The 26794-nt window shown below is 43.5% G+C and overlaps 1 protein-coding gene across 1 annotated transcript in view; it reads right to left on the reverse strand.

Annotated features, from left to right (window-relative positions):
• LOC310773854 (lysine-specific demethylase 6A-like) overlaps window positions 1-26794 on the reverse strand; it is a 115384-nt gene that overhangs the window by 26253 nt on the left and 62337 nt on the right. Inside the window, exons 13-20 of the mRNA XM_083633836.1 lie at window positions 22333-22464; window positions 21439-21510; window positions 20167-20277; window positions 12481-12858; window positions 10915-11753; window positions 9246-9375; window positions 2239-2344; window positions 225-430 (exon numbers count right to left, since the gene is read on the reverse strand). Of these exons, the coding sequence (XP_083489962.1) occupies window positions 225-430; window positions 2239-2344; window positions 9246-9375; window positions 10915-11753; window positions 12481-12858; window positions 20167-20277; window positions 21439-21510; window positions 22333-22464 (1974 nt within the window). The remainder of the gene's footprint in view (window positions 1-224; window positions 431-2238; window positions 2345-9245; window positions 9376-10914; window positions 11754-12480; window positions 12859-20166; window positions 20278-21438; window positions 21511-22332; window positions 22465-26794) is intronic.

Here is a 26794-nt window from a genome sequence, read left to right on the forward strand (position 1 = left end):
CACCGGAAACCACGAAATATCGTCCGTCTGTCCAAGAGTCTTAGTCGTCGTCAGACTGATAAGACTCTGGGTTGCCAGATTGTAGATATCCAAGCTGGAAGCAATATTGTATCCTTAAACCTGGTTGAAGCTCTGTAAAACTTGAATCCTGTATAAATTCGTAAGTCAACCCATTGCACAGAGGTCCAACATCTCAAGTGTTGTGTTGTCCATTGGTCACTGACCCGTAGGGATTCCTGGAAGGAAGCAGCCTGATACTGGGCATATTTGGCGATGGTGGTGTGGGCGCGGGCGCTTTCGCAGCGCCACATCTTCTTGGTGCCGCTTGGGTCCCAGTTCTCGTCTGCGGGCTGAGAGAGCTGAGTCCGAACCTCCACCAGGTGGTCCGGGTTTGCCTCCACCAGCGTCTTGGTCGAGAACAGACCCAAATCTGAAGAGAGGAGGACACACCACCAGAGAGAGGGGTGAGTGAGAGGGAAGCTAAAAGACTTTTGAATAGAATAATGATCAAAAACGGATCTGATTTAAACTGCAGTGCAACACATTGTATGTATTTGTAGCCTGTTTAAGGTTGCAACCATTTTGCCTTCAGCACCAAGGGCAACAAGAGAAATCAGTCCGACGTCAATTTCTCCACAAGGTTGCATAATGTCAGTCAAGTGTGTTTTACATTTAAAGCTGCAGTAGGCAGTTTAAACATCATCATCAATGGAATGTTAACCATAGCAACATAGCAAAGAGAGGAAGCCGAACAACCCTGGTTTGTGTGCTGTGATTGGCTAGTTACATTCTACCTAACCCTGATTGGTTGTTTTTGTCAGACCTACTCAACCAAAATTAAAATTAAAATTACGATTGCCTACTGCAACGTTAATTTTCAAACTAAACCACTACAAACTCCTGTCTGGCCTTCATCGTTTCCAAAAAGCATCTTAAGAGTAGCTGAGGACACACAACTCTATTGAAGAGAAGCCAGCCAATGAAATCACAGTCACCAATAGTTCTCAAGGTTTCACAAACTATTTTTTAAACTAATGTTGCCAAGCAACATGAAATTGTAGCCTATGTTCAGAATTATGGCTCAGGGAGAAGACACAGAAGAAACACCGGTGGTAAAACATAACTAGACCCCTCATTATTGCAACCGCAAACATGTTAGATATTAATGTGTGTTGCATGGACCTGCAGCCTGATCCTGTGCATTAATATATGATACAAACATGTTAGATATTCATGTGTGCTGCATGAACCTGCACCCTGATCCTGTGCATTAATATATGATACAAACATGTTAGATATTCATGTGTGCTGCATGAACCTGCACACTGATCCTGTGCATTAATATATGATACAAACATGTTAGATATTCATGTGTGTTGCATGAACCTGCACCCTGATCCTGTGCATTAATATATGATACAAACATGTTAGATATTCATGTGTGCTGCATGAACCTGCAGCCTGATCCTGTGCATTAATATATGATACAAACATGTTAGATATTCATGTGTGTTGCATGAACCTGCAGCCTGATCCTGTGCATTAATATATGATACAAACATGTTAGATATTCATGTGTGCTGCATGAACCTGCAGCCTGATCCTGTGCATTAATATATGATACAAACATGTTAGATATTCATGTGTGTTGCATGAACCTGCAGCCTGATCCTGTGCATTAATATATGATACAAACATGTTAGATATTCATGTGTGCTGCATGAACCTGCACCCTGACCCTGTGCATTAATATATGATACAAACATGTTAGATATTCATGTGTGCTGCATGAACCTGCACCCTGATCCTGTGCATTAATATATGATACAAACATGTTAGATATTCATATGTGTTGCATGGACCTGCACCCTGATCCTGTGCATTAATATATGATACAAACATGTTAGATATTCATGTGTGCTGCATGGACCTGCACACTGATCCTGTGCATTAATATATGATACAAACATGTTAGATATTCATGTGTGCTGCATGGACCTGCACCCTGATCCTGTGCATTAATATATGATACAAACATGTTAGATATTCATGTGTGCTGCATGAACCTGCACCCTGATCATGTGTATTAATATATGATACAAACATGTTAGTATGCATGTGTGCTGCATGAACCTGCACCCTGATCCTGTGCATTAATATATGATACAAACATGTTAGATATTCATGTGTGCTGCATACCCTGATCCTGTGCACTAATATATGATACAGTGCATTTACCCAGTTTGAGTGCTCCAGCCAGGCCTCTGATAACAGTGACAGGGTTGGAGGGGTTTGTGCAGAACTGGTGCAGTGGGGGGAAGAAGGCATCTCTCTTGTTCTCCAGCTGACAGAAAGGAAACAGGGGGAAATGGGTTGTCTCACATTTTGTGTGCAAAATGCTGCGAGCATGGCTGACCAATTTGGCCCACCATTTGTTTTGATACACCATGGATTTGACAAAAAAAACAAAAAAAAACAACAAAGGCTAATATTACCGTTTTCGGAGGCTGTGGCGGTCTCAGTTTTAAAGCTAGCGTGATGCGTTTTATTATACCATATGAAACTAGAAGACCTAAGGAATCAAATGCTACCAAGCCTGTCAACCTAGCATGTCGGGAAGGGCTAGGGTTACGCACCTTGAGTTGCATGCTGCACTTTCTCTCAGAAAGGTCTTTCCCTTTGAAAATGTTCATGCTTTTCCCCCCTCCAATCAACTCTAAATCTAACTCTAATATTTTTTTAAATAAAACTTCTAACAATGCTTTTATTATTTTGACAATGTATTTTATATTTAGAATGTAAATTACCCATACAATATAATACATGTTAATGTAAAGTAATTTCACATTACATCAACATTTATTTTTGGCCCACGTCCCTCCATCCAGATTTGTGGCCCTTCATAGGAAAGAATTTGGGCATCTCTGAATTAGGTAAGAGCAGGTGAAAGGTTTTATCCAGTAGTGATTTCACCTATGACATTTCGTCACCTGTAAAAGGCAAGATTGCAGATGAATTGGAGACAGGATAAATTAGGGCATTAATATTTGAGAAAACCAATATGAACTATGCAGAGAGAGTGTGGGTGTTACAAATTGTACTTGTACGTTCAATAGCTTAGCTGTGTCATCATTTAGCTCATTAAAATCTGCTTTCATTGCAAATGCTTGCAGAAAGATGAGGGAATATCATCAAAAGACATACCGTAAATTCCGGACTATAAGACGCACCGGTGTATAAGCCGCGGGACCAAAATTGACTATTTTTTTCTTCTATAAGCCGCACCGGTCTATAAGCCGCGGGTGTTTTGATGTTTAATTACCATATGAAAGGGTTCGTGCACAGAGAGGAATGTCGGGAAAGCGATGGCTGTTTGGGGAAGCTCCCATTTATTAACATTTCAACAAAACAAAACAAAAGTCAGGTCACTAATCCCCAGACAAAATCACACAACAATAGGCTATATGTGCAGCAAACCTGTAACCAGAGAAGTCAAGTCACTAATGCTCGTCTTCCTCTTCTTCCTGCGTACTGAAACCACCAAAGTCCTCATCTTCAGTGTCGGAAACGAACAGGTTCAGGGTGGCTTCGTCAACCACTCTCCTCTCTCCTTCATTGTCACTCAAAACCAACGAACTCCTCTTCATCTATAGCTGTGTTTCCATTACAGTTTTTCGCAAAAGAATTGCGATATTTCTACAACTTCGACAATGTACAATTGCGACTTGTAGGCGTTTCCATTGAAGTTGCGTTTGAGTGATTCCCCGTTGCAGCAGCTGCCACAGTGATTACGCACGGGGATCTGCCCCATATCCCGTCCCCTGCATGCTCAAATCCAACCAATGGTCAATGGAAATCCCAACATGAAGTTACAATGCATATAAACGAGCCTGATTATCAATTCAAAAGAAAATGAGTCGCAAAATGTTGCTGGCTGCGTGAATGCAGTCAGCGCGACAGGCAGAGGAAAAAAGGTAGCCTAATAGCCTACAACTGGTCCGATTTAGAGATGGAGGGGGGAAAAGGCTGATTTGGTTCTATAATTGCACCTGAAACGTGTGCAATGTATTAGCCTACTCACAGTCACTGTATTCACTTCAGACAGCACCACCGCACCAGTGTGTGCTTTTCATCCTCTCATCTCGCCGCTGTGCCAAATGCGCGCACACAGGCAGCCTGCTGTCACCATGGACCGATTTCTGCCATTAAACATTATCTAATTTGCCCGGCTACGCTTTTGCACAACACTCGTCTTTCTGCTAGGTAGCGTTGCTTCAAAGTTTTCCACTTGCTGCGGAGGTTTTGACACGGCTATCGAACCTTACTTACCAAACTTATTTTCCGCTCCTTTTCCAAGGGATAATATGGGTCACATGACGTGCAAATGCGAAAAATGTGTTTCCATTACACTTTTGCGATAAACTGCTATATCGACACGTCTGAAAAACCACCTCATGATCATCTACTGCTCGTTCTCATGCTGTCGAGAACGAGCAAAGCTTTTTTTTGGTGAAAGAATCCTCCAGGGCGCTTCTTGTTAACAGTCCGAGTGAGTGGCAGGTCGAACGTCAAAGGCACTTCATCCATATTTATGATCTGCTCCGGTTCGATGGAATATTCCTTGATCTTCCTTTGTGTGAATTCGCCGAAGTTTGTGATTTTCTCCTGGTAGTCGGGGGAGGGAGTTGATGGGCTTGTGGCCGTTTGCTTACCGTAATTACCATATGTAAGTGGTCACGCACAGAGGGGATTGTCGGGAAAGAGATGGCTGTTTGAGGAAGCTCCCATTTACCGTATTACCGTAACATTTCAACAAAACAACATAACACAACACCACCGTTGTTTATTTTTACAGTGCACACAGTGTCCGCGGTGTGGTGAAAAGAGGGCAAGAGAGGAAATTAAAACAGAAGTGGATTTATAGTTAGAAAGAGTGCTAAAAAAGAGAGATTTTTTTTTTTTTTTTTTTTTTTTTCTGAAAAAATCCATAGATAAGACGCACCGTTATATAAGCCGCAGGGGCCAAAAAACGGGAAAAAAGCCGCGGCTTATAGTCCGGAATTTACGGTACATGGAAAGAAGTGCCCTTCAACTAGAAATAGTTTTGAGTCATGTAAAAGCACGTTAGAGAACTTTTTTTTACCAGACTCACACACTATAGTTCAGTATCCCCACCTTAAAGATTTTAGTTATTAATTGAAATACATACACACTTAATATGTATCTCATACACATAACTGTACATCAACATTCACACACATTTAGTCTCACGCCCTGTCCATCCTGTGACTCCGTGCCTTTCCCTGCAATGAGACTGCTACTCCTTAGAACACAACATCCTAATGAGTGCATTTCTTTATGTCTGTATTGTACTCTTAGAAACTGAGTTTCCGTTTCCAAATTAAATTTCTGGCGGTCACCAGCTCCTCCTATTAAATAGCCTAAATGAATATTTGTATGTGTAGGTTTATAGTGTAGGCTACTGTATGATGAACGAAACATCGCCGATGTACAGTATGATGTACAGTATGCGCAGGGGTTAAAGCAAAATAAAATCTTTTGACTGAAATTTTTTCTAGGCCTATTTTAGCTATTTCGGGCTTTCTAGTGTGTCCGCTTTTTCCCCACCGTGCCGTCGCTTCACATGGGTTTTCATGTAAAAAATGGCAGACATCACACTCATTTCACTCTCAAGTTACCAAACATCCAGTAGGCCTAATGATGCATGAATTGTGTTCTGGGCTGATGTTATAAGGTTCCACGTAGGTATGCCAACAGAGACATGTGAAAATTACTGGCTATAATAAATCACAATTAATATATAGATGTTTTTTATCGAGTCAAACAAGTAGGTTAAGGGATCAGTATAACAATTATAACTAACAGTAGCCACAGGAACTACAACAACATTGTCAAACATATGTCCCAACTAAAGAGGTTCTCTTCCACCAGTCACACAGCTCAGCTCCACCCAAACTCTCACCCCTCCTGTCCCACTGAGCTGATGGTCTGGTAGCCTATTGTTATGAAAACACACCAATTAATACTGTCAGACAACACCTAGCATGCCTAGGCTAACCACCTAACGCTAGTGTTACAGTTCAGCATCAAGTGAAGAGGAAACATCCCACTGCACACGATGACATCTAAAACATCCCTCAGAATTACAGAACTATCATGGAGTCAGGTTACAGATGAAATCAACATCTTGTTATCAACTAACTCAGACTAGCAGCAGCTGACACTAATGCTAACCAGAAAGTTAGTAACCAACTAGTTACTGCGCGCTAGCAACAGTTGTTTGTTAATGTTATCATGTTGCGTTACAGATAGGTGCCTATAGCTCATTCAATAACGTTAGCGTTGACGCTAGTGAAACTCCACTAGACTTTTTCTCTCCATCAAATAACGTTATTCTGCTGACATGCATCTTTATGGTGGAAATGACAATTACGGTAGTGACATGTGGTCGTGGAAAAAGCGTCAACCCCCCGCGCTGTCAGCGGGGAAAAACACCGAAAATAATAACGTTAACGTTACTGCAGCAAACGTTTGAACGTGTGTGTTAGCAAGTTTTACCTGTCCATGTCCAATAAAAGACAACTCCGCATCGCGCATGTTTTCAAAGTTCCTCCACCTTTGCAGTAATAAATTAACTCCAATTCTCACAATAACAAACTTCTTCAGTCCAATGCTGTCATGGATAATTTAACGTTAGGAACTAACGCTGTATGAGAGGCAGATCGGCAACAGTGTTTTGTTTAGCGTTACATGGAGTGGCTTTGCAGGGTCGCGTTCAGCGGGCCGAAAACATAGCACAACGTAGCAAAACATGTATCAGCGAACATAGTGGTGCATTGAAACAGGCAAGGAAACATGACGTTCAACCTGGAAACCGTAGCAATTCATTTTCAGACTTATTGTGGCTTGAACACAGCCCAGGAGAATCATTTGGACGTCCGGTCGGAATTTTTCAAAATAAAAGCTTTCATTCAAACTCAATACAATACACATTGAAAATATACAAAGGGGCTTTAATTTTGGTATTTTTCACATTTCATATCTGGCCCCAATAGACGGAAATCCGTCGTAGCGACGGAGAACTTTAATCCCTGAGTATGCGCAGCAGCTCTCAACAGGTGCAGCTGCTCGTTAAGAACATCAAAAGAAAAAAGGTGAGATCTAACCCAAATATGCTGACAACGCAGAAACGGTAATCCATTAAAGTGTTCTCAAAGACGAGGTACAGAGTTTTTTCTTCGGCACCTCGTAATAATTCACGTGGAATTTGAAGATTGAATCTTCATATTCTACGTGCATTGTTACGAGAGGACGTACCTCGGCTGCATGAAGATATCCTGGGGAGTCGAAGATAATTTGGAGGTGAACTGGAACAGCTCCCTGTGCATAAAGCAGGCTGCGGATGGATTTCTCTGTGTGTGTGCGTGCACATATTGCAAGCCGTGAGTCAATCAATGTGGAGTTTTGGATTATTTGAGAAGTTGTTTTGCACTCGTTTTGTGAAGAAAGGTGACCTTGAAACAAAGTGCTTTTAAACTTTTGCATTGAGCAACTCACTCACTCATGGTGTTGAGTTGAGCACTTTATTATTCAAAGCAACGCGTATCAAAGTTGATGCTGCGCTTCACAGAGAAATGAATTCACCCAGAAGCTGGCATTTCAGGTCACTGTTTGATTGACCGGTTATAGAAGCATGGTCGGCACGGGGATTTTATGGCAATATGGAGATTATAGAGGTTATAACTTGCTATCAATTGTTTTTAAGCTCAATGAACACAGATCTAATATTTGACCGGAATTTATTACAACTGAAATCATGGGAAACTGAAATCATGACGGACACGTTGTCCGGCCGCGTTTTTCTCTGGCGTAAACGCTGCTTAGAACACCATACTGTACATGATCGTGTCTTTCTCCGTCATTGACTCTTTAATACAAATGAGCACACAAAGCACACAATATTTCTAGTATAGCGGAATACCCATGCAGTCTATCAAGTGTAAATCTGCACGCCCGACCGTATGGGCTGTGTGCTGGCAGGCTGGCCGGAGCAGCGGGGACAAACATTTCCGCCTCTGGTGTTCCGCAAAAATAATTGAAAAGAGCTCACCAACAGATACAAAAACATGAGCGTATATTATGTGTTTGATGTACATACAAAGAACTGCTGTGATCGGATTTGTGAAACAAGGCATTTAAAATAATCACGATTTGCCTCTCGGAGCTGCACGTCGCTCCTCCGACAGGTCCTGCACTTGTCTCAACTACGGACGCTCCCCCACGGCTGATTCGCGTGGTGGTGGCTGCGCAGCCATTGTGCAGCATGGCCAAGTTCGGCCATTAATCTGCGCATACGGCAATTAACCTGCTCGGCTCCGTTAGGTCCCCGCAGGGATGCTCTTTACACTTCCTGAAAGATTCAGCGCCATTGCACATAAAATGGCACAGCTGTGGCCGAACAATTCTGCTCACTCACACACAGAGCCCGTTTACACCTGGCACTAACATGCATTTTCTGTGATCAGATTGCAATCGGATAGTGCTTGACCACTTGAAAGTACAGGTGTAAACGCCACCACGAAACATTGAAGACGTATTGCGATCTGAACGGCCAAACCACCTCCGGAGGTGGTCAGGGATGCATTGTGAGCACATCGAACACAAGTGTAAATGCAATGTGTCCTCTCAATCTGCATACAGCAACTGCATGCGGATTGAGAGGACACCTTGAATGCGTTGGAATGCATGGGGAACTTGGCAGTGAGACATGTGCGTTATGGAGTAGTGGAGAAAAGTGTTGGGCAGAGATCTCGTGTTGTGGATGCAGTGTATGGAGACCTGTGCGCGTGTTTTGGGCATTGGGTGCCAATTCTGGAAACAATGATACCTCATGTCTAGAAGGGTAAGAGCGGTAAATACCCTGCCGTGGTTTACCGGGCATGGTCCAGACTTCATGTTTAGAAATGGCTTAAGAATAATCAAGGTAATAGACAAAAACTGATCAACAAAAAAATGATGCCAAGATCATTTCAAGCGTATATTTTCCCCTCTCTTTCCTGTCGCCCTGTCACGCGGTCAAAATGCTGCCCGTTGGACCATAACCTTTACATTTCAAACTTATCCTGTCACAGCACTATTCGACATGACCACAGACATATATTTCTAAACCAAAAAGGTCTATAAATCAGGCCACTCTAGCTTGCAGCCCTCTGGGTAATACTTACATAGATGCTGGGTGTGGGGGGGTTGAGTTTGTCCTTAGGCAGGGCTGGCGAGGGCGGAGGGGGCAGGCGGGGTGGGGGACACTTATCTAGGAGGATACTGCTGTTGGAGAGGCCATTCTTCCCCAGGTTCCTGGACAGACCCAACACAGAAAATGGCTTTAGTGGTTGAAGTGTTACTGCTGACTAGTCCACTAGATCTTATATGCAAAATATAAGATGCTGATTCTAATCACATTGATTATTTCTCTTGAAGTGAGACAAATTCCTATCAGATATGTTGAGATGGCAACAAATGTATTGAATCTTGATTACTTAGGTGACGTCTGGATACAATATTTGAGCTAATCTGCTCCGTTAAACAAGCAAGGTGGGAGGCTACATTACAGGTGAATTGAGAAATTGCTCATTTCCATTTGATACTTACAAGAAAAGTGTGTCCACAATGGAGGAATCTAGTCAAATTATTGTTTTGTGGTGAATAATATCTGCATGGCAACAAGACTGTCCAGAAGCCTTCGTTTTTGTTTACAGTTACATAACAATTTTGCAGTTACTCTCCTATTCCACTGGGGGGAGACATCTTCAAAAACAAATCCAAGTACAATCTCATGGCATCAGTCCAGCTTTCATTTGCACATTTGAATGCAGAATAACCTTTGCCTTGATTAACCTCACCGACAGTTTTCACGCTGTTTAACCTACTTTGCATGAAAAAGTGATTGGTTTAGGGAAGAGGCACCTCACCTGAATTTCCCCACTGCAGAGTTAAATCATATGATTGGTGGTAAAGCCTGCGTTCAGGAAAATCTCAGATTTAACATTTATTATTTCATAATAAAGTGTACTCCTTACATATATAGGACATCTTTGTTTTTATATGCAACTCATTTGTTTCAAAAGGAATGCATCTTTTCTGCTTGGTATTAGCCCATTTCACATTACACACAAAGCAGCCATTTTGTGTCTAAAATGCAGGAAGTAACACAACATAAACATTTGACGGCATGCACCGACATAAATGGAATGTTCCTTTGTTTTACTTCCTGCCTTTTCGGCATAAGAAATGGCTGGTTTGGGTGGGATGTGAAATAGGCGTATTGCTGGAAATGGCTCGTTATAGAAAGTCTTTGGCCTTTGCCTGTTTTCAAACGTTTCTCCTGCTGGTCACGTACACACTCCAACGGTGAACGAAACAAAGCCAAAGCAAAACAATAGCTCTGTATCAAATTGTTGATTGGCTGGCCTGTGACTTCTGATTCTCTACTACATGGATGGTTAACTAGTATGATGATGTTAGTTGAAAGTTATTCCTGTGTGGTGACACATGGGAATCAGATGTGAGGCCACAAAGAAAACAGAAGAAAAAACTGTATGAGTCAGCAAATTTTAAATTGAAACAAAATCTGGTCTCCTTATTGAATGTTTCACAGCAACTGGCCCTATACACGAAAAGACCATTGAAAAGGGTAGGGTGATTACTTATTTGGCGAGTAAAAATGATTGTTGGCAGGTGAATTCTTCTCGGTTTGCAGGTACTGGCAGTATTTCACTGTTGACAACACTCCAGCTTCCCTGCCAAGACCATCATCCCCACCATGAGGAGTAAAGCAGGCCAGCAGGCCTCGAGGACATTGAGATGTGAGGAAGAAACAAGGCGGTTCAGTCTCACCTGCAGGCCTTGAGCACGTCTGTGGAGCTGGGGTAGATGGATATTGAAGAGGACGAGGAGGAGGAGGAGGAGCTATGTCCGTGTGGGGGCGTGGCTTTGAGACTGGTGGTGATGGCGGGCGGTTCGGCCTTCAGCGGGCTCTGGGAGTCCTCGGAGATGCCTCCTTTGCCGTTGCCGTTCATGGCGGGTGCGGTAGGTGCGGCGGTGGTGGTGGGACTGTGGGCGCCCGTTTGGGTGTGTTCTGAGGATTTGGGCGAGGGCGTAGCGGTGGATATGGCAGAGATGGGCGAGGAGGCGGCCGAGCTGCCCTGGGCATGGGGGGTGGAGGAGGGCAGGGCGGCCGGGTGGATGTTGTTGACTTTCTTGTGGGGCTCGGGCGCGGCGGCCCCCGCCGACTGTCCGCCACCCTCCTCCCGGCCCTTCCCCCCTGCCAGCAGGGCGGACAGCCTGGGATTGTCTGCGCTAAGGCTCGGCTTCTCGCCGCCCTCTCCCGCTTTGCCGCCGCCGTCCCCAGAGTGGACGTGATTGGCTAGGCCCTCCGCCTGTGGTGGCTTCTGGCCCTCGGAGCCCCTGTTGCCGAGGGCTGCGGTCGCGGTGCTGCTATCTTTGGTAGGGGGCGCGCCGGGTGTCGCTCCACCTGAGGTAGCGGAGTGGGGGAGGGCGGGAGGGGACGGAAGGTGGTTGCGAGCCTGCTGCTGCCGCGGCGACGGGGCGCTAGCGGAATGTCCGACCTGATTGTTGGGGTGCGGGGGGACAGTGGAGTTGGACGTCTGGGGGTGAGACAGGGTCCCCTCGCCGTTGGAGCCCGGCGCGTGGGGAGCAGACCCCTTCTGAAGCCCCTGAAGGAAGAAGACATGGAAGCAAAGAGACAAGAGTAAACCAGAAAGAACAGCTGGTAGAGCTTTATTGATTCATTACTTATGAAGGTATTTGGTCATCAGGTACTAGACGGACATTATTCAGCATGGAAACCTTTGGTAATTGATGTCAGAAGGTGAAGGAAACGGCAAGATATCGTATGCCACATTTCAACCAGAGTACAAAAACTAAAACGTGAAGTGAACGAACCAAGCCTAGAAGAAAAGGCCTTTGTATTGGATGTCAACACCAAAACATTCCAAAAATTCCATGACTAAGAGATTTCCTGACACCGGTTAGTTAGCGATTGTGTTGTATTGTTGTAATGGGATTATCACTGAATTGTGGGAACTGTGTTTTCGACAGTCAGGCAGCTTGATAAATTCTATGATCCAGTCAAGGAATATCAGGTAACTTTACAGATGCGTTAAATGACAAGAATCTACTCGGATGCTACTCTACTCACAGCCTGTTTTATCACATCACTTGACTTAGATGCATTTTCTCCGCTGTTTATGACATTCAACTGACACCGTTTTACAGCAGCGTCACATAGGCCAGCAGGAGGAGCTATATTACATGAATCCTTTTACAACAGAAAACATCCCAGGAGGGAGTTTACATTGTTAGGAGACGCTCTGCCATAGGAATGGAGAAGGCAGGGTAGAGCGTGCTGGAACGTGACAAAGGCAGTGAGTGATGTCTGACCTGAGAGGAGTTTAGGTGCAGGGCCCGGTGTGTTTGGGTGCTTGTGCAGGTGTGAGGTAGCAGTGCTGCGTCGCCGCTGCCGGCAGGCTGCAGGTAAGGCACGTCTCCGTTGGGTCCCGTGGCCGTGGGCCCTGGCTGATTATTACTACTACTGTTACTACTACTGGTACTATTGCCCACAGAGAGGGAGTCCAAGTGTCCGTGTGTCGTGTGGCCCAGGGGCCCGTTGGCCAGTGGCTGAGGCGGGCAGGGGGGCCGGTGGGGTCCCAGGTGGGGCCGGGAGGGGTGGAGGCTGGGGTGCGGGGAGGGGAGGGAGTTGGTGGTGGGGCCGTTGGGGAGAGACGGGCGCAGCTGACCTCCTGAGGCGTTCTGTCTCATCTGCGGAAGGGAAAGACGACAAACCGTAAAAAAAGACACCGCGGTATAAAATAGCATTGTTCAGGCTCTCTCAAATACTGTTGGCAAACACTTTATTGTTTGTCTGAAGCTGCGCGCAGAATCAGATGGGTGGGATCTAAGACACAGAGACAACTCAGAGACAGTCAGGGAAACAGAAACTTAATTGACTTTCAAATATTGTCACGTGATCCTTTTGACTTCCTGGCACACGCTTGTATTGTTATATGTGGCAAACAACAGCAGCCTGAGACTTAAACAGTCCAAAACAATGAACAGAATTTGAATAGAGTCTATTCAAATAATCAGGGGTGTCAAACTCAATTTCATCCCGGGCCACATAAGCATTATGGTTGCCCTTCAAAGGGCCGATTGTAAATATAACATAAATGTATCTTGTATTACATAATTGGCTCTGATTTGATTATTATTGGTTTTTTAGTAATAACTTAACAATTAATAACTCTTGCTCTGAAAGCAGAATTATAGGAAAAAATAATGGCAGACAACTAGTAGCCTACAACTGTTAGAAATAACTAGAATTAGAATTGTATTGCGCAAATTTTATTCTTTGTTAGCTCTCACGGGCCACATAAAATGAGGTGCCGGGCCGGATTTGGCCCCCGGGCCTTGAGTTTGACACATGTGGATTAGACTATCTGAGCCCAGTCTAGTATGACAACTGTTAGTATGGGATCATAAATCATGCTTTGTCTTTATGATTTGACTGGCTGAGCTGGGTTACCCATTCATTTTCTTCTGACATAGTTTGAGCTACGTACAGTAGTACTGTCATGTTTATCTCTGTGAGGCCATTTACACCTGGCATTAACATGCGTTTTCTGCCATCAGATTGCAATCCGATTGTATTTTATCACTTGAAAGTACAGGTGTAAACACCCCCAAAACGCATTGAAGAAGGATTGCAATCTGATCGGCCAAACCACCTCCGGAGGTGGTCAGGGACGCATTATGACAACATTTAACACAAGTGTAAATGCAATGCGTCCTCTCAAAACGCATTCAGCAACATACGGAAATACATAATCTTCGGAAGTCGGTGACGGCGCGCACACGTGAACGCAATTCCCCGGCAGCACCGCACCGGTGTGTGCCCTCATCTCGCCGCTGTGCCAGATGCGCACACACACAGGCAGCCCCCCTGTGACCATGGACCGGCTAAAAATTATCTATCTCTTCCCCGCTCCGCTTTTGCACAACAATCGTAGCGTTGCTTCAAAGTTTTGCTACGGCTGTAACCACCTGTGTTGCTTTCAGGTAACATCCTAAATTACAATGTTATACAATTGAGAGCATAATTTCTCTTTTATATCAACACTTCTCCTTTGGAAAAGGAGCGGAAAATGAAAGGAAAATGAGGGAGAAAGGGTTCGAACCCTTTCTCCCTCATTTTCCTTTCATATAAAAGAGAAATTATGCTCTCAATTGTATAACAGTGTAATTTAGGATGTTACCTGAACGCAACACAGGTGGTTACAGCCAATGACATGCACGGAAAACGTATGTATGTGTGTGTGTGTCTCGGACCCAGTGTCATTGTCAATAAACAGATAAAGAAATAGATGCAGTGCTGCGTGATCGGCCATCGTTTTGTCCAGGTGAAGGGGACGTTCACTGTGCATTTGAGCTTAACAATAACCTTTATTTCCCTGTGCATGTATGCAAACATGCATGCACACGTTCAGGGAGCGCGCGCGTGATGACGTTCGAGCTGGAGAGCAATCGGATTGCAATCTGTTCACCCAAAACGCATGTTAGTGCCAGGTGTAAATGGAATCAGGCTGAAGTGATAAAATACAATCGGATTGCAATCTGATGGCAGAAAACGCATGTTAATGCCAGGTGTAAATGGCCTCAATGTGTGCCATTACAAATGCAGCTGTTTTTGATGGCAGCCATGTTTACTAGAGCCCGACCGATATATCGGTCGGCCGATATCATCAGCTGATATTGGCCAATAACCGATATATTGGTATCGGCTGATATGTTGGCAGATATTTTTTAATTTTACATTTTTTAAGTTATAGATGGCGTGTTGTGTATATTTGATCCTTTTTCTTAACTCAAGTTATATATAAATGAATTTGTTCCATTTCTGTTTTTGTATTTCTAGTTATTTATAATGATTAAATTCCCAGTGAAGTTTACTGTTCAATTGCATTGATGTCATTTTAGACAATGAAGTTTATTGTTAAACTGTTAAATATCCTGCCTACATTACATCTCAAGTCATGTCAAGTAATATCTTTGTCAAGTGTTTAATATTTGAGGGATCATTGCAAAAAACATTGCAATATAATGTGTATATATAATATAAGAATATCGGCCAATATGTCGATATCGATTTTTTTTTTTTACTCCCTAACATCGTTATCGGCCCCAAAAATCCAGTATCAGTCGGGGTCTAATGTTTACATACTCAACTCCGTTTCCATAGTTATGGCTTTGTAGACTGACAGGTAGACCTTTATGCATGCATGCATATACAATGGCATCTAAATTATTCATTTTCTATACAGGTTCCATAAATTGACAATAAATTATTCAAACCTTTGTCGGGTACATGGGTACATGTGTGTGAGAGGGCATCTGTGTGTGCGCGCATCACATACGATACGAGGGTGTCAGTGAGTATTTGTGCATGTACATTAGGGGTGTCAAAAATAATCGATTATAAGATGCATCGCGATGCGGACGTGCACGATTCTGCATCGATTAACAAATATCAAAAATCTATTATTAAATTTTTTTTTTTTTTTTTTTTTTTTTTAATCAAATAAAATAGAATGTAAGTACATGCAGTTGTTTATTTTAATTATGGATCATAATACAATGCAATTCCAAATGCACTTTTATTTTAAAAGTAGCCACACGGTGAGAAAAAAGAAAGTGAGAAAAAATAAATCATGTATTGCGGAAAAAGTGATGCATCAATTTAAGATGCATCGCGATGCATCGTGATGCATCGTTTAATCGAATCGAATCGAATCGTTGACAGATGAATCGTAATCGAATCGAATCGTGAGGCCAGTGAAGATTCACAGCCCTACTGTACATACATGCTGCTGTGTCAGAGCTAGCTCTACCAGTATGTACTGTACAAATACTGTTTGTTTTAACATTGCTTCGAGCACCAGATGGGGCAGGGTTTGCCAGGAAGGACATTATAGTGACTGCCAGCGTAATCACAAGAACGTACTTGAAAGTCAGTTTAGTTTACTTTTCTGTGATTAGCAATCTCGCAGTGTCTGATGCGGTGAACCCCACCCATTTGGGGCTCCCAGCAGGGTAAAAACATTAAGATTCATCAGCAAATATTAAGACAGGAAACACACTTTATTGTTTAACGGCCACATTGGCTAGTACTGTGGTCTGGTGGTCTGCCAGAGAATAGCATAAAAAAAAAAAAAATATATATATATATATATATATATATATATATATATATATATATATATATATATATATATATATTAACACAGCAGTTTTTACACATTACTGAAGAGTAGCCAGATTGGGCCGATTTTCGGAAATATCGTGATATTTGGGAAATATCTAAATTTTTAACATTTACTTTCAGATACCATGTCATGCTAGCTTGTCAGGAAGGTAGGTAAATAACACTCCAAAAGTCCAAAAGTAAATTTTGGCGAGGGATAAAACATTTTCAAAGGGGTCCTCTTTTTCACAGCCTAATGTTGGCACGTGTGTGTGTGTGTGTGTGTGTCCGTTTTGAACCAGCTAGTAGCCTTATATTGTCGGGGGCGGCTTTAGCTCAGGAGGTAGAACGGGTCGGCCAATGACGCAAGGGTTGGCGGTTCGATCCCCGCTCCCTCCCAGCTGCTAATCGTTGTGTCCCTGGGCAAGACACTTAACCCTCCTTGCCTCGTATGATTGGTATGATTGGTATGAATGTAGACATGAATGGTATGATTGGTATGAATGTAGACATGAATGATGGTGGTTCGGAGGGGCCGTTGAGCGCCAATGTGTGGCTGCCACGCTTCTGAACCACCGGTACGAATGGTGTGAACGAATAATCATCCTGTGTCAGCGCTTTGAGCCTTGGAAAGGCGCTATATAAATCCAATGATTATTATTATTTATTATTATTGTCATTTAGCCTTTCTGCTGCTATTGCATGGTTAAATCAGCAAATTATATTTGGGGGGGTGGGGGGTGGGGGGTTGGTATATGCAGTGGAAATGGTACCTGGGAAATTTGGTTTGGTACATCGTGGTACTTGGATGGAAACGTTTGGGAAACCCTGGGCTAGTAGATACAAGCAGCTCACCAATTAACTGGCCAAACTGGTTTTCACAAAAGATAATAATCTCAAAATGAGTATTGTTTGCCTGGAAAAGAAGCTGTGAAAGTAGACACGTCACATCTTAAGAGTTCTTGCACATTATGCTTTTCACAATCGCATACTTCTCCCAGATTCGCTTCTTCAAACGATTTGAGGATTGTGTTTGGTGACGTGTTCACTATGACGCATGTGTTAAATGGCTAGGCCCCATCACTCTGTAGCGAGAGAAGATTCCTCACAACAACAAATTATTTCAACATGTGAATTAAAAGTACTAGGGATGCTGCTTTCAGACAACGCAACGGAGCCTCCACCCCTCTGAACGACAGCTTTGCAAACATTATACGTTGCCGTCTTGCTTTTTGGTGTTTCGAGAGAACATTCCAGAAGTAGAATAAACTTCCAACAGACAACATGAAGGCTAAAGGGATTACTGTGAAGTTGTCTGTGTTTGCGTTTTCTCTCTCTCTCTCTCTCTCTCTCTCTCTCTCTCTCTCTCTCTCTCTCTCTCTCTCTCTCTCTCTCTCTCTCTCTCTCTCTCTCTCTCTCTCTCTCTCTCTCTCTCTCTCTCTCTCTCTCTCTCTCTCTCTCTCTCTCTCTCTCTCTGATGTCAGCATCAGATCATAGCAGTATTGTAACGTTAATGCCGGTAGCGTCACATACATAGCGACACAGTCGTGGTTGTACTCATTTGCACAAAACATTTCAGTAAAAATAAAGACACACAAGACATATGTGTCTCCTCTTTCTCCCCTCCTCTGCTCCTTCTCCCCAATTTTTCCCCATTCCCTGCCACTTCCTGCTCTCCCCTCTCTCACATTCCCCCTGCTCTCCCTCCCCTGCACCCTCCCACCTCTCCTTCTCTGTTCTCTCCCCCACATTTCCCATTTTCTCCCTCCCTCCTCCACTCTCCTGCTCTCTCCTCTTCCCCCCTTCCCCCACTACTCTAAAGCATAGTACACATTCTACTCCAAAGCATGGCACCCATTCTATCCCCTCCAATATTCCGCCGCTATTTAAAGCATGGCACCCATTCTTCCCTAAAGCGAGGCACCCATAAGCTCTATATGTGAACATGTGTTTATTTGGCAAAGGGACTCACTACTAAAGGCTTGCAGCCAATTAATTTAGGCATAGTTTGGTTAAGAAATCGACATATGTCCGTTTGCAAGATGTGTGTCTATATTTCTCTATGATATAATTGTTCGATGTGTTATTATTACTACTGTAATTTGTTGATGTTGTGTTAGTTAGCCCTCCTTTCCCTGTTCTGTCCATATAGTCTCCCATACTCCTCTATACTCCCATACTCTTCCATACGCTCTCTCCTCTCCCACATTTCCCATTCTCTCCCCGCCCCCCCCCCCCCTTTCCCCTCTCCTGCTCTCTCCTCTTGCTCCTTCCCCACCTCCTATACCCTCCAACATTTCCCATTCCCTCCCCACCCCACCACTCTCTCACATTCTCCCTGCTCTCCTCCCTTCTCCTGCTCTCTCCTCTGCTCTATCCTTCATTTCTATATTTTCTATATTTCTCTATCAATTGTTCAAAATGTTATCTTTATTCTGTATATTCTTGCTACTGTTGTGTCAGCTAGAATTAGCTAGACATATTTTCTGTGAAGCCCTCTGAGACATGCTTGTGAATTAGGGCTATATAAATAAACTTGACTTGACTTGACATATCTTGGCAAATACCGTAAATGTGTATTTATTACTTTTCACGAATCAATTCAAATTGTTTAGGAAATATCTAATGACCCAATTGTTATTGTAGGATATTATGAACCAGGTACCTAACAACTAATGTTATGAAAGAATTGATTACAAAACACTAAGTAATGTATCTTAGTAGGAGCCAGCTACAGGCCTTATTTAAAGCAGCAATGCCTAAATAGTGCTGATTTGATTTATAAGTATCCTCATTGGTCTTGTATATTTTTCTTCATTTTGTTTTTGCAAGTTGTATCTTTCTTTAATTTTTTCTTCAATTGGTCACATTTTTGTCTGTACTGTATAGTCAAGAAAAAATATCCCTGCATGCGGGGCTTTGAGTCGGCCCATCTAGGCAGCGGCCATGTCACCCAGGGCAACCGTCTCCACTAACCCCGCCCCCCCCCACACACACACACACTAGCTATTTATCATCTTTACCCATTCTTCTCTTCGTTTGATCATTTTCCCCTTGTTTTGTTGCTCACCTCACCAATGTCCTGTCTTATGTCCTGTCTCGTAGTATGTTACCAAATGTTCACTTGGTGTATTGTTTATTGTTGTTTTTTTGCTACTTTTTGCTACTTTTCAATCGTCAATTAGACCGCTTCATGTCTGCATTTTTGTAACACGGTAAAAACTACTGTTTCATCATTCAGTACGCGCGTATGCATGCGTGTGCATGATGAACATGCAAGGAGGGAGGGAGAGAGAGTTAGACCGAATGAGCCAGTGAAGAAAAAGTAATGACAGCACACACGGAGTTAACAAAACTATAGAACATGTATGAGCTGATTGTTTCGCTGGGTGTGTTAATCATTCTGAAATGGTCACAGAGCACATCTGAGCTGTGTGCTCAGACAGGAGCAGCAGAGGGGCGTGGCAGTCAGTGCACTCACTTCACTGTGACACTGTGGCTGCAGCAGGTGTTCAGCTATGTGTGTGCTTCGCTGCGGAATGCGTTTGATCAGACATCAGGTAGATAAAATCAACATTAACCATGTGTTTATTTCCAAATCTAGCTTGATTAACACTTGCCCCATCGTTTAATATACTTAGGTTACATTGCTGACCACGAAGGAGGGGGGGAAATCGCCACATTGGCAACACTGTTATATGCAAATTAACATGGAAATTGACCGTTTAACCCACATGCTTAACCAAAGACATTCTCGGCGGTTAAATGGTTAACGGTCGACATCCCTAGTGTCTGTGTGTGTGTGTGTGTGTGTGTGTGTGGTGTTTTACCTGCTGCTGCTGGTGCTGCTGCATCATGGTGAGCTGAGCCTCCAGCTGCTCCAACATCTGAAGCTGCAGAGGCTTCAGGCTGGCCCGGTTACTCCGCAACTGTTCCAGCAGCTGAGGGGAAACAAAAGGGTTAATCCAGGGGTTTCTAACCAGCAGCTGAGGGCAAACAAAGGGTTAACCCAGGGGTTTCTAACCAGCATCAAACAAAGGGTTAACCCAGGGGTTTCTAACCAGCATCTGAGGGCAAACAAAGGGTTAACCCAGGGGTTTCTAACCAGCATCTGAGGGCAAACAAAGTGTTAACCCAGGGGTTTCTAACCAGCATCTGAGGGCAAACAAAGGGTTAACCCAGGGGTTTCTAACCAGCATCTGAGGGCAAACAAAGTGTTAACCCAGGGGTTTCTAACCAGCATCTGAGGGCAAACAAAGGGTTAACCCAGGGGTTTCTAACCAGCATCTGAGGGCAAACAAAGTGTTAACCCAGGGGTTTCTAACCAGCATCTGAGGGCAAACAAAGGGTTAACCCAGGGGTTTCTAACCAGCATCTGAGGGCAAACAAAGTGTTAACCCAGGGGTTTCTAACCAGCATCTGAGGGCAAACAAAGTGTTAACCCAGGGGTTTCTAACCAGCATCTGAGGGCAAACAAAGTGTTAACCCAGGGGTTTCTAACCAGCATCTGAGGGCAAACAAAGGGTTAAACCAGGGGTTTCTAACCAGCATCTGAGGGCAAACAAAGGGTTAACCCAGGGGTTTCTAACCAGCATCTGAGGGCAAACAAAGGGTTAACCGAGGGGTGTTTAACCAACAGCTGAGTGCAGACAGCAAACAAAGGGTTTTTTGGGCTTGTGACCCCACTTTGACATCACAAAAATCTAGGGACCCCAGACATTCAGAATTTCGGTACAACATTGGTAATATCGTCAGTGACATCATCAATGATGTCACATGTAACAGTATGCCGACTTCTTCCCCTCAAGGCATTCCTGAGATATCGCGTTAACGAGCATGGAATGGGCGGTCAATGAGATCATAGTGACCTCGAACTTTGACCACCAACATTTAATAAGTTCGTCCTTGAATTAAATTGGACCAGTTTGAGCCAAATTTGAAGAAATTCCGTCAAGGCATTCCTGAGATGAAAGAGGGTGAAATACATCAGAATATAATCAGGTGTCACCCACCTGCAGTTTCTGTGGGGAGAGGTAATATAATCAGGTGTTACCCACCTGCAGTTTCTGTGGGGAGAGGTAATATAACATGGTGTTACCCACCTGCAGTTTCTGTGGGGAGAGGTACCAGTTGGGAACTGGCTGCTGTGCTGAATTACCGGCCCATGAATCACCCTGGGAAAGACATTACGGAGATTAGAATTTGATATGACACACGACCTCAGAGATATGGACAGGAACTGAGAATGAATGAATAAAGAAATCAGATATTACAATTTAGGAGATTTTACTTGAAGTATATTGAATTTCTTTTTATCTCTGAATATTAATATGACCGCTATGCTGCATACTTACACTAATACAAATTCCTCGTATGTAATCATGTATATTGTGGCAATAAAAGCGATTCTGACAGCAGAGCCAGAGATATAACTAACATTACAGGCTAACAAAAATGAAAATGTGAGGTCTTCGTTCACCGAAGAGCTAAAGATATTTGGTTTGGATGCGGAGCTAGGAGTTGGGACCTAAGCTTACATGTATCATGTACAGTATATACCGGTAAATGAATAAATAAGTAAGTCAGTAAATAAATAAATAAACAAATAAATAAATAAATAAATGACTGAAGACAATAACATTCAGTGTACATACAGTGTTTGTATATAGCATAAAATCATCAATATCAGCAAACTAGGGGTGCACCGATCGATCGGCAAGCAATCTGTATCGGCCGATTTTGACCTCAAATATGCGATCGGCTGATTGCCGATATTTCGGCTGATTGCCGATATTTTTTGATATTATTATTATTATTTAAAAAAAAAAAAAAAAAAAAAGCCCTATCACTAAACAGGCTTTCCAACGATATAAAATACAATGCCAATTGGTATTATTAAAGGGGAGAAATAATCGACCGAAATAACGTTTCCAAACTTTTTTTGAGGAGTTTATATATCGGTGATATATATGGGTCCAAGGGCAGCAGGTAGTTACCTTGGTTGGGCTGGAGGCTCTCCTCCTCTTGGCCGGGCTGGACTGATCCTCTGCCTGGCCCAGAGCACCCATGTGAGGGGGCAGAGACTGACCCGAGCCCCCACCCTCTGCACTGTGATGGGGCTTACAGGCCTAGAGGGAGAGAGAGATGGGGTGGGAGGGGTAGGCAGGAGCATAGGCAAATGGAGACAGGAAAACAAAGGAAGAAAAGAAGAGGCAGGTAAAAGACACAGCAAATGCGGTGAGATGAAAGGGCGATAGGGAGGAAGCATGACAAGAAAGAGGCAAGAAGGCAGAGCAAAGCCATGGGGATTGAGGAAGGGAGAGAGAGGAGAGCGCAACTGTGATATTGTGTTAGCACTCCAACAAACAAGCAGCACATGTAGCAAAACACTCCTGACTATCTTAGGTGGTGCTTCATAGAGAACAAACAAGCAGCACGTGTAGCTAAACACCCGTTACTATCTTAGGTGGTGCTTCATAGGGAACAAACAAGCAGCACATGTAGCTAAACACTCCTGACTATCTTAGGTGGTGCTTCATAGAGAACAACAAGCAGCACATGTAGCAAAACACTCCTGACTATCTTAGGTGGTGCTTCATAGGGAACAAACAAGCAGCACATGTAGCAAAACACTCCTGACTATCTTAGGTGGTGCTTCATAGGGAACAAACAAGCAGCACATATAGCTAAACACTCCTGACTATCTTAGGTGGTGCTTCATAGAGAACAAACAAGCAGCACATGTAGCAAAACACTCCTGACTATCTTAGGTGGTGCTTCATAGAGAACAAACAAGCAGCACATGTAGCAAAACACACCTGACTATCTTAGGTGGTGCTTCATAGGGAACAAACAAGCAGCACATGTAGCAAAACACTCCTGACTATCTTAGGTGGTGCTTCATAGAGAACAAACAAGCAGCACATGTAGCAAAACACTCCTGACTATCTTAGGTGGTGCTTCATAGAGAACAAACAAGCAGCACATGTAGCAAAACACTCCTGACTATCTTAGGTGGTGCTTCATAGAGAACAAACAAGCAGCACATGTAGCAAAACACTCCTGACTATCTTAGGTGGTGCTTCATAGGGAACAAACAAGCAGCACATGTAGCTAAACACTCCTGACTATCTTAGGTGGTGCTTCATAGGGAACAAACAAGCAGCACATGTAGCAAAACACTCCTGACTATCTTAGGTGGTGCTTCATAGGGAACAAACAAGCAGCACATGTAGCAAAACACTCCTGACTATCTTAGGTGGTGCTTCATAGGGAACAAACAAGCAGCACATGTAGCAAAACACTCCTGACTATCTTAGGTGGTGCTTCATAGGGAACAAACAAGCAGCACATGTAGCAAAACACTCCTGACTATCTTAGGTGGTGCTTCATAGAGAACAAACAAGCAGCACATGTAGCAAAACACCCCTGACTATCTTAGGTGGTGCTTCATAGAGAACAAACAAGCAGCACATGTAGCAAAACACTCCTGACTATCTTAGGTGGTGCTTCATAGAGAACAAACAAGCAGCACATGTAGCAAAACACTCCTACTATCTTAGGTGGTGCTTCATAGGGAACAAACAAGCAGCACATGTAGCTAAACACTCCTGACTATCTTAGGTGGTGCTTCATAGAGAACAAACAAGCAGCACATGTAGCAAAACACTCCTGACTATCTTAGGTGGTGCTTCATAGAGAACAAACAAGCAGCACATGTAGCAAAACACTCCTACTATCTTAGGTGGTGCTTCATAGGGAACAAACAAGCAGCACATGTAGCTAAACACTCCTGACTATCTTAGGTGGTGCTTCATAGAGAACAAACAAGCAGCACATGTAGCAAAACACTCCTGACTATCTTAGGTGGTGCTTCATAGAGAACAAACAAGCAGCACATGTAGCAAAACACCCCTGACTATCTTAGGTGGTGCTTCATAGAGAACAAACAAGCAGCACATGTAGCAAAACACTCCTGACTATCTTAGGTGGTGCTTCATAGAGAACAAACAAGCAGCACATGTAGCTAAACACTCCTGACTATCTTAGGTGGTGCTTCATAGGGAACAAGCAGCACATGTAGCTAAACACTCCTGACTATCTTAGGTGGTGCTTCATAGGGAACAAGCAGCACATGTAGCAAAACACTCCTGACTATCTTAGGTGGTGCTTCATAGGGAACAAACAAACAGCACATGTAGCGAAACACCCTTGACTATCTTAGGTGGTGCTTCATAGGGAACAAACAAGCAGCACATGTAGCAAAACACTCCTGACTATCTTAGGTGGTGCTTCATAGGGAACAAACAAACAGCACATGTAGCGAAACACCCTTGACTATCTTAGGTGGTGCTTCATAGAGAACAAACAAGCAGCACATGTAGCTAAACACTCCTGACTATCTTAGGTGGTGCTTCATAGAGAACAAACAAGCAGCACATGTAGCAAAACACTCCTGACTATCTTAGGTGGTGCTTCATAGAGAACAAACAAGCAGCACATGTAGCAAAACACTCCTGACTATCTTAGGTGGTGCTTCATAGAGAACAAACAAGCAGCACGTGTAGCAAAACACTCCTGACTATCTTAGGTGGTGCTTCATAGAGAACAAACAAGCAGCACATGTAGCAAAACACTCCTGACTATCTTAGGTGGTGCTTCATAGAGAACAAACAAGCAGCACATGTAGCAAAACACTCCTGACTATCTTAGGTGGTGCTTCATAGGGAACAAACAAGCAGCACATGTAGCTAAACACTCCTGACTATCTTAGGTGGTGCTTCATAGGGAACAAACAAGCAGCACATGTAGCAAAACACTCCTGACTATCTTAGGTGGTGCTTCATAGAGAACAAACAAGCAGCACATGTAGCAAAACACTCCTGACTATCTTAGGTGGTGCTTCATAGGGAACAAGCAGGCAGCACATGTAGCAAAACACTCCTGACTATCTTAGGTGGTGCTTCATAGAGAACAAACAAGCAGCACATGTAGCAAAACACTCCTGACTATCTTAGGTGGTGCTTCATAGAGAACAAACAAGCAGCACATGTAGCAAAACACACCTGACTATCTTAGGTGGTGCTTCATAGGGAACAAGCAGCACATGTAGCAAAACACTCCTGACTATCTTAGGTGGTGCTTCATAGGGAACAAACAAGCAGCACATGTAGCTAAACACTCCTGACTATCTTAGGTGGTGCTTCATAGAGAACAAACAAGCAGCACATGTAGCAAAACACTCCTGACTATCTTAGGTGGTGCTTCATAGAGAACAAACAAGCAGCACATGTAGCTAAACACTCCTGACTATCTTAGGTGGTGCTTCATAGGGAACAAACAAGCAGCACATGTAGCAAAACACCCCTGACTATCTTAGGTGGTGCTTCATAGAGAACAAACAAGCAGCACATGTAGCAAAACACCCCTGACTATCTTAGGTGGTGCTTCATAGAGAACAAACAAGCAGCACATGTAGCAAAACACCCCTGACTATCTTAGGTGGTGCTTCATAGAGAACAAACAAGCAGCACATGTAGCAAAACACCCCTGACTATCTTAGGTGGTGCTTCATAGGGCACAAGCAGCATGTGTAGCAAAACACCCCTGTCTATCTTAGGTGGTGCTTCATAGGGAACAACAAACAAGCAGCACATGTAGCAAAACACCCCTGACTATCTTAGGTGGTGCTTCATAGGGAACAACAAACAAGCAGCACATGTAGCAAAACACTCCTGACTATCTTAGGTGGTGCTTCATAGGGAACAAACAAGCAGCACATGTAGCAAAACACTCCTGACTATCTTAGGTGGTGCTTCATAGGGAACAAACAAGCAGCACATGTAGCAAAACACTCCTGACTATCTTAGGTGGTGCTTCATAGGGAACAAACAAGCAGCACATGTAGCAAAACACTCCTGTCTATCTTAGGTGGTGCTTCATAGGGAACAACAAACAAGCAGCACATGTAGCAAAACACCCCTGACTATCTTAGGTGGTGCTTCATAGGGAACAACAAACAAGCAGCACATGTAGCAAAACACCCCTGACTATCTTAGGTGGTGCTTCATAGGGAACAAACAAGCAGCACATGTAGCTAAACACTCCTGACTATCTTAGGTGGTGCTTCATAGGGAACAAACAAGCAGCACATGTAGCAAAACACTCCTGACTATCTTAGGTGGTGCTTCATAGGGAACAACAAACAAGCAGCACATGTAGCAAAACACCCCTGACTATCTTAGGTGGTGCTTCATAGGGAACAACAAACAAGCAGCACATGTAGCAAAACACTCCTGACTATCTTAGGTGGTGCTTCATAGGGAACAAACAAGCAGCACATGTAGCAAAACACTCCTGACTATCTTAGGTGGTGCTTCATAGGGAACAACAAACAAGCAGCACATGTAGCAAAACACTCCTGACTATCTTAGGTGGTGCTTCATAGGGAACAAACAA

Source organism: Poromitra crassiceps (genome assembly GCF_964638095.1).
Source record: "Poromitra crassiceps genome assembly, chromosome: 3".
In the NCBI taxonomy this organism is placed as follows: Eukaryota; Metazoa; Chordata; class Actinopteri; order Beryciformes; family Melamphaidae; genus Poromitra; species Poromitra crassiceps.